The following is a 14,464-nucleotide window of genomic DNA, read 5'->3' on the forward strand; positions in this document are numbered from 1 at the left end:
GCTAGCATGTTAGCAGTGGAGGTAGGAACACGTGATGAGATGTGGGATATATTTGGCGGTAGAATGAATGGCTGCTTGTCTGTGGAGCTATGAGCGAAATTGAAGATTCAGGGATAACTCAGATTTTTAGCTTCAGTTACTGAAGGAATGCTGGGGCCATTACAGCAATGGAGAAGACTGTGAGGTAAACTGGCTTTAGGGGAAAGGTGAGCACTTTAATTTTGAATATGATAAGTTGGAGCTGCCTACCAGATATCCAAGTACAGATGCTTCATGGGTAGCTGTGTACATGGATCTGGAGTTGAAGGGAGAGGTCTGGGTTGGAGATAGGATTTTGAGAGTCCTCTGCATGTAAATGCATTAAAACCCTAAATTTGGAAGAGCATACTCATAAAGTGAGGGAGATAAAGAAGAGGACTGAGGCACACCAGTATTTAAATCCTGAAAAACAATGTAGGTCCACCAAAGACTCGATGGAGAGTAACAAAAAAGAAAGATAAAGAGAAATATATCTCATATATACCTATATATATATTAATATATGAGAATTTTTTTCAAAATTATAAACAGTAAGCTCCTATCTTTGTCTTTTATAAGTAAAGCACCTAAAAATATGGCCTCCCTGGTGGTGCCGCAGGTTGCACGCAACCCTGTGAAGCTATTCGCAGCCTCTGTGGCGCGGGTTTGATTCCTGGCCAGCCAGGGAGATACCCACATGGTGCGGCTGACCTCTCCTGTCTCGCCCGCTGCTCCCCTCAGCTGTGTTTTCGGTCGTCTGCCTGTTCTGTTCCCCGCTCTGTCTCTGGTGAATCCTCTCACCCTCTAACGCCTCAGGCCTGTACCCTAGTTCTTGTATAAATAAAATAAATGTTTAGGGAAAAAAAAGCAGCTAAAACTAAAAATAAATAAAGAAAACCGCAGGTCTTCAGATGGCTATTTCCAAAGTGTTAAAGTGCAATTTAAACAAATGAGCACATTCAATCACATTTTTCTCATTAAATTTTAAACTAATTTTTGGGAGCACAAAGATGTTTATTCCTATTAAAATTTTCCCTTTGTTATTCTCTTCAAAAACAAAAAAGTAAAGCACCATTATTATTTAAATGATAAGGTATCACACACACACATCTCATAACTATGTGAAGGGATGGATGTGTTAATTAACTTGATTGTGGTGATCATTTCACAGTGTATACATATACCAAAATATCACTTGTACACCTTAAATATGTACATTTGTTTTTGGTCAAACACATCAACAAGCTAGAAAAAATGTAAATGACAGGGTATAAATAGTCTGCTTTCCTGGCAGCCCCTTTACTACACCCACGCTTGATGCTCAAAGGGCATCAATTTGTCAGCTTGTTTTAGAAATGTCCTCACAACTTGCTTCATCAGTAAAAATGGCTCATGTGTCTTGTCTTGTCCAAGCTTCCTTTAAACATGACTGTATTTAAGGGGGAGGCTCCTGTGGGCTAGAAGATTTGATTAAAATTGTCTCTATTTTCTTGAAGGCTCAAAATAATTATATTCCCTCCAATTCCTGATCCTGGCAAGATTTTTAAAGAAATGTTTGGAGACCAAAATGATGATACCCTGGTGAGTACTGACTACAGAGGGTTCAAAATTGGTTTGGTTTGGGGGAGGAGGGCTTTTGGATTTTTTAAAATTTTGGCAAAATATATATATAAAACAGAAAATTTACCATTTTAACCATTTTTAAGTGTACAGTTCAATGGCTTTAAGTACATTTATAGTGTCGTGCAGCTATATCACTATTTCCAGAACTTTTTTATTGTCTCTAGCAGAAACTGTGTCCACAAAACAACAAATTTACCTTCTCCTGTACCCATAACTCCTGGTAACCTGTCTCCAATTTTCTGTCTATATGAATTTGCCTATTCTGGGTACCTCATAAAAGAGGAATCCCACTATATGCATCCTTTTGTGTCTCGCTTTCACTTAACATAATGTTTTCAAGGTCCATCCATGTTGTAGCATGGATCAGAATTTCATTTCAAAGTTGGTTATTTTAAAATACAATTTATTTAAAAGATTAAATAAATCTTTTCAATGTTGTGTTCAGACCAAGCAGACCATTGAAGAAGTCCTAGAATACCTTCCTTGTCTTGTGTCACTGGGCTTCCTTCTCTCTCTTAGGTAGGGAGCATGTTTCACACAAATGTGCAGGGAGAGGAGCTGCCTTTCTGAAATGAGCCCAATAGGCAGGGCTTCCAACTCGTGGATAATTTTAAAATTTGATTTGGGGAAATATAAAGATAGGGTAAATAATTGAAATAGATTTTGTTTATGCTATTGCCTGGAAAGCTGGCCTCCAAAGTCATGGAATTAGAGCAAAAACATCCCAACTGTCATAGCTAGTTTGCTGCAGAGTCTCATACTCGAATTTGTGGCTAGAAAACAGAAGATTTTATGGGAACAGAAGAGTATGAGGCTTGGTGCTAAATACATTCACTCAAATAAAATAATCTACTCTAAATGAAATAAATATCAATATTATTGTATATATCTTAAAATTAGTTAAAAAAATAGTTATAGGGCAGTTAATTTAGGACAGTAGTACAGCATAGTAGATAATAGCCTGGGCTCTGGAGTCAGATTGTCTGGGTTCAAATCTCTGTGTTGCTCACCATGTGTTTGACCTGAGGTAACTTCCTGATCTCTCTGTACCTCAGTTTTCCCATTGTAAAGTGGATATAATGATAGCAATGGCCTCATAGTTTTGTCATTTGGTTTAAATGACCTAGAAACCACTTAGTATGCTAGCACATTATTTATTTATATATTTATTTTGAATTGAGGTGATACTGGTTTACAATGTTGTCTGTGATTTAGAGATATAGGATCTCCCCCTTCAGGTGTTGTTACCACACCACACCCACCACCAAAGCACTCATAGTCCTCCACCATAGTCCACTGTGCTCCCTCCCCATTTGGTTCTCACTTCTTCCCCTCCCTCTCTCTTAGCCTCAGTTCTGCAGTCAGCTTTCTAGAGTTTGTACTGGGTTACTTCTTCAGTAAGCCATGATAACAGACAGTGATAACTCTGCCAGAGCTTGTGGGGGTTTTAGGCAGTTGCCTAGTGTGAATATTATATGCTGTGACTGAGGTGAATATGGCACCTCGTGGTTCCTCAAGTTTGGTTGAGTCACAGTCAGCTGGAATGCCTGTAAGAATGTAGATTCCTAGACACTACTTCCAGAAATTCTGACTGGGATGAGTTTCAGGAAACTGCATACTTAAGGAGCCCACAGATGTTTCCTATCCTGACAAGACAGTCTGTGCACCACACTTTGAAATCACCATTTTAAATATTTTCTTAGGATTACCCCATCTCTTTCTTCATTTCACCAGCTACTGCGGTGGATGCTGGAGGCTGGGGATCGTGCTAGTACTCTACCAACAATTCTAATCAGTTATTGAAAGTCCACCGTGTTCCTAGCAGTATTTAAGTGTTTTCTTTGTATTTCCTTATTGAATCTTCATAACCACTCTGTGATGCAGGTGATGTTAGTACCATTGTATGGGTGAGGAAATGGACCCTCAGTGAAGTTAGGTAACTTTACTGAGGTCACACAGCTAGTAGGCAGTAAGGTGGGATTTGACCTATAACTGTCTGATGTCAGAGTTTGTCTCTCTTTCCACTACGCTACATGGCCCCTTATAAGACAGAATGTCCTCAAGAACCTCACCACCGTCTCAGAGCTCTATATGATAGAAGTAGAAGGTTTGGATAGGGGAGTGCAGTTGAAGTCACATCATGGCTTACCTGCAGAGGTATTAGGAATATCATTCTGACAGTCATCTGGAGGGAATGGAATAGAGAGGAGAGGCACGAGCCTGGTGGTAAAGTGGGAACCTAGTCCTGAATTTGTCCCATAGATATTTCGTTTGGTCAGGGTGGTGTATTTAGAAGTTTCCCATTTGAAATATTAAGCAGAGCACAATATAGCCCAATTCATCTCAGGCCCTGAGATGTAGTTTCACACACTGACCTGGTTTGCCAGACCCCTGAAAAACATTTGAGCTTGCTACCCCACTTAGCAGAATGAAGACTAGTCAGAATACTATGACACAAATGCTCAGTATCTGTGAAAACACATTTGGACTCACTAATATATTTAAGACATGCCAACCAAAGGATTAATGAGGTATATATCTTCAAGCAAGTAAATTTCTCAACAGTAAGAGTCCAGTGTTAACAGGTGGGTCGGGAACTGCACTTCATGCACTGCTGGAGGGCCTGTAAAATGATGTATACTCTTTCTGGAAGGCAACTTGATAAAATGTAACAAGAATCTTTAACCCTATAATTATAATTTTAGAAAATTATTTTAAGGAAATAATCCAACAATAGAACAAGAATGACCAATACAGCATTTGTTTCTACATGAAAATTAGAAACTAATGAAACAACAATCAAGATGTTAGTTTTTAGAAAGTTGGGTTTTCAAATCATTTTATGTCAAGGCAAAATACTCATGATAGAAAAGTAAAAAAAAAAAAAGATAAATGTGTAGTATATTGCAATCCTGATTTTCTAAAAATGCATTAAAACATACATAGCACAGCAAGGGAAAGAAAATGTGTCAAAATGATCATCTCTGAGCAAAGGGATTATGGATAATTGATGCTCTCTCTACCGTGCTGAAAAATTTCCAGATTGCCTTTAACAAGCATGTATTACTTCTATAATAAAAAGAAACCCCTTACAAGTCATTAAGGGAAAAGAGAATCCTGTAGACATGTAGGTCTGAGAGATAATAGGGACTTGAACTTAGGTGTTAGCACAGATTGATGCAAGAGACATTATTAAGGGAAACTCATTAGGACTTGCTGTCTTTGTGGGCAGTGAAAGGTGGGAAGGAGTCAAAAATAAGCTCAAGATTTCAAGCCTGGGTGATAGCGTGAATGATGGTGACATTGACAGCAAAATCAGATCAATTATCTTTCTCACAGATGGGGAAATTGCTTTTTTCCAATTTGCTGTCTAGAGGATAATAGGTTGTCCCGATGAGTCAGATAATTCTATAATTTAGTCAGGTGGATATACTGACAAGATGGACCACTAAAAGCATTAAATGTTTTTGTTTGTGGTGGTTGCAGACCATTAAATAAAATCAGTCTCCAAAACTGAAAATATAATAAAATGCCAGACAGGGGAAAGGGTAACAGAACAAATTTTCATGTTTGTTTTTTTAACCAAATGAAAAATCTACTTTCTGTATGTGGCAACCATCCTTACAAATCGAAGTGCATATGCAGCAACAAGACTAACCTTTTACTTCTAGAATCATTAATTTATCGAATAAACCTGGCCCCAGAGGTCAACTAATGAGACAGATGCGTTCATGTTTATTTATGTTTAATTATACATTTTCAGAACTCTAGATTCTAGTGCTACCTCCTCACTGGGGAGATGGGGAGACTGGGGACCAAAGAGAAATTTCTCGAGGACAATCACATAGAGAAGTAATTGTGGAGCCTGAACCACAACACATTGTAGCACAAAGTTACTGATTCTTAATCCGAGGAAATAATCCATGCCGTTTTAAAAGCTTGCTTCTGCCACACTGCACCATCAATAGTAGTTCTTTAGAAAAACATATTTAGGTGTGGACACGAATAAATTAATCTTCTGTATAGTTTTCCTTAAGGTTTCTAGTGTTTTGACACTGTTTTGTTCATCGCTGTAGTAACATTTTGTAGTAACATTTTGCTGTTTGCCTTTTCTTTGTGACTAATTGGGCTGCTGGCCATGGTGGTGGTGATGCTGGCAGGGGAGCAGTGCGGAGGGAACTGCTTCTCCTCTGCATCTGCATTTCTTTTTCATCCGTAAAAAAATAAAAAAATAAAAAATAATTTATTCATCCCTTGATTCTTGGAAACCAATTACATTTTCTGTACTGTGCCAATTTTGCATTCCTGGTTGGAAAGCAGTTTTTTAGCTTGGAGTTGACGTCCAAAACCTGTTGATTTTTCCCCAAATTATGTAATTTAAAATTTTTTTAATTTATTTTTAATTTTTTTCTTTTTAAACAATATTTGCTTCTCCCCACCCCCTCAGATTGAGTCCCCATAGAGTTTCCTTCCCCAAGGCACCCGTGCACCATCACCACAGTCCTCTGTGTTCCCCCCTCCTCCCTCTCATCCCTCTCCCTCCTCCTCCCCTGGTATCTCTGGTTTATAATTGTCTTTGCTTGGTTGTCTTTTGTACTGTTAATATTTTCTTTACACTGATGCCTTATTTGGTTCCCTTATATTCCTGCTATAAGTGAAACCATCCAATATTTTTCTTTTTCCTCCTGGCTTATTTCACTAAGCAGGGAAATGCCAATCAAAAGCACACTGAGACACCACCTTACACCAGTGAGAATGGCACATATCAAAAAAAAACAAGCAAACAGCAAATGTTGGCGAGGATGTGGTGGAAAAGGAACTCTCCTACTTTGCTGGTGGGAGTGCAAACTGGTCCAACCACTGTGGAAAGCTGTCTGGAGGTTCCTCAGTCTACTAAAAATGGAGCTACCATGTGACCTGGCAATTCCACTCCTAGGGATCTACTCAAAGGACACAAAAACATTGATTCAAAAGAATACCTGTACCCCTGTGTTTATTGCAGCACTATTTACAATAGGTAAAACCTGGAAACAACCCAAATGCCCAAAAATAGATGACTGGATCAAGAACATGTGGTATATGTACACAATGGAATACTATTCAGCCATCAGAAAAGATAAACTCATGCCATTCGCAGCAACATGGGTGGAGCTAGAAGAAATTATGTAATATTTTTAACTTCAGTTTGTATTTTTTTCAGAAGTTTAGTTTCTTTTTTTATAAAGATTTATTTATTTATTTATTTGTTTGTTTGTTTGTTTGTTTATTTATTTATTTATACAAGAGCCGGGGTACAGGCCAGATGCGCAGGAGGGTGAGAGGATTCACCACAGACAGAGTGGAGAACAGAATAGGCAGAATGACCGAAGTACATTGCTGAGGGGAGCAGAGGGTAAGACAGGAGAGGTCTGCCACACCATGTGGGATTCTTGCTGGGCCGGCCAGGATCCAAACCCCACTGCAGAGGTTGCAGACAGCTTCCCAGTGTGGTGCTCAACTGCCTGCGCCACCAGGGAGGCCCTCAGTTTGTATTTTTTTTTACTTTATTTTAAATTTCCAGTTTGTATTTTTAAAAAGTAAGAATGCTGTCCTACATAGCCAAAATAGCACGACTTTTAAAACTACTAATTTTTTTAATTAATATATATTTTTTTACATTGTTGTTTTTGTACAGTATTTGATTTCTCCCCTCAGGTATAGTCCCATAGTTCTCTAAAACTATTAATTTCTTATATTAATTTCTTATCATCAAATACCCAGTTCATATTTGGATCTTTCCAGCTGTCCTAATTGTCAGGAGACAGATATTATTTATCCTGTTCTCCCACATCTTAGTGAGGCTAAGATTGAGCACTGTATTTAAGGTGATAACATGTCCCCTCCTGCCATCTACACTTATTGCCTCCCTTACCACCTGAAGATAATCTGTATGGCATTTCATTGGCATCCTGTCAACTCTAACTATTGCTTTTTATGCCAGTTGGTATTCTCCCTTGAATCAATAATTTCCTCAGGGGTTGTGAAAAGATGATTTTTTTCCTCATCTATCATTTAATGTATGCTTTTCTAGAAAGCGCTTCTTTCAGTTATCAATTTGTTCTGCAATTCAGTTTCTGCTAGAAAGCCCGGATACATGCTTAATTATTCCTCTTGAATTATTAAATTTTAACATGAGGAGTTGAGTGAATAGCCACTCCAAAGAATACCAAATGAGTCCTCCATACCACATTCAACCTGTTCTTTTTAAGCTGCAATGATTTTTAAGGCTTGGGGATCTACAATTCATCTTGTACAACTACCTATTTGAATGTTGATCTGAAGAAGTCAGGGCGTGTAATTAGTTGACTTATATACAAAATGTGAGTGTTTTGTGTGGTGTTTAGGTGCGTGAGACCCAGTTCACTTCTATGGAAAATGCGCTATGAGAAATAACCAAATCTTGAAAATACTCTTATATTGAAATTTGATGTTCCATTATACTATGAAATTTGTTTTTATTTCTTTAGCATGCAGAAACCTATATAACATACTGTTTTTCAGGATTAGATGAAAAAACAACCAAACGCCAGTTGTGTTAGCCTCTAAGCATTGATTTTTTTCATCTGTGATGTTTTTTCATCCTTAGACATTATTCTATTGCTGATTACCTTGTTTTAAAAAATTGGCAGTGTGAGAATTGAATTAGGCTGGTCATTTTGTGGATTTATCTTTTTCTACAAGTCATTTTAAAATTTGACTGATGTATAATTCACAAAATTGAGTAATAGGTCAGAGCCTTTGCATTTCTTCCTTTTCCCTTATATGGACATATTTATAGAGCTCAGGAAAAGGTCACGATACTGATGAAGGGTGAAAATGAGAGTAATCCAAGTTTCAGGAATGGGAAAAAAGGCAACTGAAAGATTAATGTATTCTCGGAAGCCTCTCTGTGGCGGCATCCACCTCATTAAAACACAGCCTAAGCATGGGGTCTGATGGCCAGAACCCAATGAAAATGTAATGTGTAGGGTGCATTTTAAAAATTAAAATCTTTTTTCTTTCAAAGGTAATGTGTATCTTTGTAGCAAAATGAAATATATAGATAATGCAAAGAAAATCACTCTTCATCCCATCATCCAACATAACCATTGTTATGTTACATGAACAACATAGAGAGTTGGAAATACTTTTATTGGTAAATGGAATAATAGCAGCAACAGCAATAATAATGATAGTTCATACTTACTGAACTTCTGCTATGTGTTAGTCAGTTTTCTAAGCACATCCCTCATTCGTTTGTCCCCATCCTGCAAAAGGTATTAACTTCATGATACAGATGAAGAAAATGAGGCACCAGTTACACTGCCTGGTACATAGCAGAACTTAGGATCCAAACGTAACTAACAAGAGCTCAGATCCCAACCCAGGCATCAGATTCTCCTGTCCACATTTTAAACCTACAGAATTCTCAAATTTATTTGAATTTAACAGATGACAACAATACAAATAGAGGAGCTAAAGGAATTTCTGAAATTTTGACAAATTATAACTATAATTTAATTTTTAATTTAATCACATCATTATTTAAATGTAATAGTTTTATTATATATACTCTAGTTATATTTATTATGTAAATATAGTAAATAGTTATATTTATTATATAAATAATAATTATATTTAAATTCTAGTTTTTATTTGAAAAATTATAAAATATTTTTAATGATTATTGAAAAGAACAATGATCTCCCTAGTTCCTCCCCATTTTTAAAATTGTCCAGTGCCTACATTGTCAGTATGCTCAATTTCCTCCCTGCTGGTCCTCATTTAGTCTTTATGTTGATGTCTTGGCCAGTAATTTGTGTTGTTTGGAGCTCTGAAAGTTTTCTCAGGAAGGAATCTTGGGACCAGCATTGCTTGACTTATATACACATTGATGGAGTTACATTAATAATTGAAAAAATCATTTTAGTGAGACATAAAATCCATGCCTCACATTGTTGCCTTGGATATCTTAAATATGTCATTTTCTTGTGGCATAAAATGTTGTCCGAGTCTTCTGACAATATGATTTTCTTTCTGTATTAAAACACTTGGGGCAGCTCTTCTGCCCACCTGTGCCTATGCAGGCATTTCTTTTCACCAACCTTCTCCCTTTGTCAAGCAGCAGCAGCAACTCTCCCAAGACTGCCCATCTCTGACTATACAGGCATCTCTTTTTTTTTTCTTTCTCCTTGTCCTAATGAACCTATCCTTTTGAAATGTAAAATCAAAACCAAAAACACTTCGGCTCTCTTTTCCCTGGCTGTCAAAAGCTTTTTCTACAGACTACAGGCCAAATCTTGCTTTCTCTACTTGTTTGTGTACAGCCTGTAGCTAAAAATGGTTTTGTACTTTTAAGTAGTTGAAAAAAATGTAAAGAAAAGTGCTATGTCTTGGCACATGAAAATTATAAGGAATTTCAATTTCAGTGTCCATACATAAAGTTGTGTTGGAACACATCCATGCCTATTTATATATTATCTGTGGGTTGTTTTATGTTGTAACAGCAGAGCTTAGTTATTGAGACAGAGACAATGTAGTCTTTAAAGTTGAAAATGTTTATTATTTGACCATTTATAGAAAAAATTTGCCAACTCTGGTCCTATAATATACTTCTGAATGGCAGCAGTGTTTGATTATGTGGATATAGCATAATGTACTTAATCAAGTCCTTATTATTGGGCACTTAGATGAACTTTGAGTTTCATTATTATGGGCATGATTTCACTATCAATATCAGAATATATGCTTAATTATTTCATTGGGATAAATTGTTACAAGTAAGATTGCTGGATAAAAGGAGATTTTATACATTTTTAAACTCTTTGATTGCTATAGACAAATTGGCATCCACAAAGGATATACAGGTTAAAGATCTACTAATAGGATGCAGGTTAAATAAGTTATGGTATGTCCATGCAATGAACTATTTTGCAGAGGTTAAAGAAAAATGCTCTATTTTACTGGTATTAAAAATGTATATGTAGGGCCTCCCCGGTGGCGCAGCAGTTGAGCGCTGGGCTGCGAAGCTGCCCGCAGCCTCTGTAGTGCCAGTTTGATCCCCAGCCACTGGTGAGGGTCCCACATAGTGCACAGACCTCTCCTGCCTCCCGCTGCTCCCCTCAGCAGTGTACTTTGGTCCTTCTGCCTACTCTGCTCCCTGCTCTGGCTCTGGTGAATTCTCTCACCCTCCCACGCTTCTGACTGTACCCGTGCTTATATAAATAAATAAATAAATCTTTAAAAAATAATAATAAAAATAAAAATGTATAGGCTGTTAAACATCCTGGTTTCTCACATAGAACCTGATAACTTAGCATAAGTTGCATATTTTAAGCGGTGTTTCCCAGCTCATCCCTCCACACATCTCTACGACCAGATGCTCCTGACTTTCCTAGTCCCTCTCCTGTTGCACAACCTGAGGCAGATGATTAGCCACTGTTCTTGTTTCTGTTTTTCTTCTTCTAGCGTCCCTTCCTATGCTTGTGGAACCATAAAACATCAGAGGAGTTAAGGAGTTTAGAAATAATCTAGTGCAGAGTTTGCCATACTTTTTCTGTAAAGAGCTAGATAGTAAATACTTTTGACTTAGCAAGCTACTGGGCCTCCATCAAAGCAACTCAGCTCTGCTGTTGCAGCATTGAAAACAGCAGTAAACAATATACAAACAAATGGGTGTGGCTGAATGACAATAAAACTTTATTTACAAAATCAGGTGGCTTGCTGGATTTGGACTTTAGACCACCATTTGCTGACCCCTGGTTTAGCCTAACCATTTTATTTTACAGATCAGGAGACTGAACTCAGATTTCACTCTTTCCCTTGATTTATAAGTAAACTAAGCTCATTTAATTGCGTTCAAGATGTACTTACCTTATGTATAATTCCCGGTTTTAGCAAATGATATTACAAGAAGCTGTTAATATAGGGTCTTTCAAAACTCTGAACTGCATTAAGAGTTTTAGATTCTTTTATCGGTTGCCATTCTACCTGGATGCTAGTTGACTTTTTGATTCTGCATCTCTGGAGCAATGGTGACATCTTAGTGGTAAGGAAATAGAGGTAGAAACTGTTGAAGTTAGAGAAGCATGCCAACCTTTTATTCTTCTTTGAAAGTCTTTGATTCCAACTTTGGAGGTGTTCCAATGTGTTTATCTCTTGAGAGAGCCATTAAACATCATATAACAATTTCATGCTTTCCCCTCTTTAATGTTAATTTCTGATTGTTTTGTTGCACTAAATGTTAAAATAGATGAAGATTCTTAGGTTAGAAAAAGGAAAAAAAAAAAAACAAAGACCAAAAAAACATAAAACGTAACAGGAAAACATACGCCATACACTCATGGTTCCTTTCCCCCCAACCTAAAAATAAACATTGACTGTGGGTACTCAGAGAAACACTGACAGTGTTTGTGTTTTTTCCTCCCTTCCAGCACTGGAAGAAGTATGACATCTATGAGAAGCAAACCAAAGAAGAGACTGACTCAGTAGTGCTGATAGAAAACTTGAAGAGAGCCTCTCAGTGATTGAGGATAATTTATTTTAACCTTCAATGTGACCTTGTGAAGATTCATACCATTCTCCATTTGTTATCTGGCAACTGGTTAAATGGAAACTGAAACTACTGGACCATTTAAAAACAGGCAGCTCTTAAGAGCCAAGGGTCTTTGAGTACAAGGAACTAAACATAATGGGCCCTTTGGAGAAGAGAGCTGTGTTATAGTCTCTTTAAATTATAAAAGCAGGCATGCCTTGCCTAGGCTCAAACTAGAGCACAAAGCAAAAAGTGATGATGGCAGTAGAGTTACTCTCATCAAGACTTCTGACAGTTTCCCGAGGGTCTATGCCTGCTTTGTATTCTTTGTGTCAGAATATGCGACAATTTTCTTTGTGGAGGAATTCATTTTGGGCACAAATGCTTAACACGAACCTTGAGTCACAGAGAACATCTAGCAAACTGTTATCTGTTGTTTGGGGTCCCATGAGCGAAGTCTGTGGCTGTTAAAACTCTTAGCAGTCTGGAGTCATCATCGCTCTCAGCAGCATTTCCCCGTGCTTTGAAAGGCACAGGCATCTGTGTCCGATGGTGATGACAACAGAAAAAACAGAGGCAGCTTCTGCCTCGTCTGGGCCTTCCAAGGCCAGTGCAGGCTTTTCTCAACAGAATGGCTCTTCGGGTATTAGAGCTGGAAGCACGCAGTCTCTAATCTCTTTTCTTCAGCCTCTGCTCCTCAAACTGAGTATTTACTATGTGTCTAGTTTGTGCTAGGCCCCCAGGTGTGAGGTGGGGATTCTTTCAAAAGGGTTGAAATCTAGGTGGGCCTCCGAAGTTCTTACCATTTTCTTTATCTTCCCATGGGTCATTTTTCAGACCTTTCAACTCCCCAGTACTCACACCTTTCTCCCTGCCCTTCGCCCTTCACCTTTGACAGTGTATTGTGACTTTTCACCTTTCATTAGATAATAAAATAAATAGAAATCTGCTTAGAACACCTCGGAGAGCAGGGGGTAATTTGCATCTCAGGAAAAGTGTGAATAGACTGAGAAACAATGACTAATTCTTGCATACTTTATAACTTCTGTGTGCATCTGCATTTGTTTGAAAATGTTGAGCTTTTATAGATTTTTCTAAGCATTTTCCAAACAAAAAGAAGGTATTATCTTCACTTAGAATTTTTTTTTTGTTTGCTTTAGGAGACAAAAGAATATTTATATTCTTTTCCATTCTTTAGAGCATGAACCCTAGAGTTCTTTTTAGTCTGTAACATGCTCTTACATATATTAAAGTTCTCAGGCATCATTCCTAAATAATTCTCATTATGTAAAATAAGTTTCAAAATAGGGATCGAGGTTAAACTAAATGTTTTTCCGAAATCAGTTCTGTCATGAGTTGATGTTTAACTTTCCACAAATATCTGCCCGGATTTTCTGGTTGGTCTCAATCAGGTCATCCGCATCTCAGTTGGGACATCTGAAGGCTCTTGTTTGAAGGTTCTTTCCACCATCCATGGCTCTGCTCCTTGCTCCCCTCAGGTTTGGCAATGCATAGTGACACCAGGCTATGTAGGTCTCCAGCATCACGTCCCTGTACAGGGTCTTCGTAGCATCACCTGGGTCCTGCCACTCTTCCCAGGTGAAGTTCACAACCATATCCTGAAATGTCAGTACTCCCAGAGACTTATTCATTGTTGCTCCTAGAAACACATAGAGGACTCTGGAAGCTGAGCTGGGAAAGATATCAAATGGCACAGAGTCACAAAAGATCTAGTGTGGCTCACTCCTAGGTCCTCGATACCACTGTCCAAAACTCCCTGCATGTCAGCCCCCTCAGCCTAAGCTCAGGTCTCCTGAAAGGTGGGCCAGACTGCCAGCATCACTCAGTCTTTCACAGCTTCCAGAGGAGGTGGTATCACCCATTGTTGTTCACTCAGGACAGAAGCATCAAAAATTGTTTGGCCGTGCAAAGCTAGGATTGTGTACTTCCTGTGGCTCTTCTGCTTTGCTCTGAAGTGCTGGCCAGCAGGCTCAGATCACAGGTCATCCACAGGTAGCATTCTCATTCAGATGCGTGTGCTGCCCCTTTATGCTTCATCAGAGCTACATTCAGGGACACAGTTCACACTGAACCAGGAGCAGCTGAGGAGACCTCTCTTCCTTCAGTCCACAAATGGTTCTTAGTAGGTGTCATATTTGTCTTGAAAGCCAGCATTCAAGGCTCCAGTGTTGGCATTTTTTATTCCCTGCATATGTTAAGATTACATTTTTATCAAACGCTACAACATATCCATGTTCTCTACTCATGCTT

At 38.2% G+C, this 14,464-nt stretch overlaps 1 protein-coding gene across 1 annotated transcript in view; it reads left to right on the top strand.

The window, feature by feature from the left end:
* Positions 1–12,185, top strand: part of IL13RA1 (interleukin 13 receptor subunit alpha 1) — a gene marked incomplete at its 3' end in the record, with an annotated part of 49,860 nt that extends 37,675 nt beyond the window's left edge. The window contains exons 9-10 of the mRNA XM_084258249.1: positions 1,515–1,599; positions 12,093–12,185. Of these exons, the coding sequence (XP_084114375.1) occupies positions 1,515–1,599; positions 12,093–12,185 (178 nt within the window). The remainder of the gene's footprint in view (positions 1–1,514; positions 1,600–12,092) is intronic.
* Positions 12,186–14,464: the final 2,279 nt, after the last annotated feature.

Source organism: Talpa europaea, assembly GCF_964194135.1.
Source record: "Talpa europaea genome assembly, chromosome: X".
NCBI classification, from domain to species: Eukaryota; Metazoa; Chordata; class Mammalia; order Eulipotyphla; family Talpidae; genus Talpa; species Talpa europaea.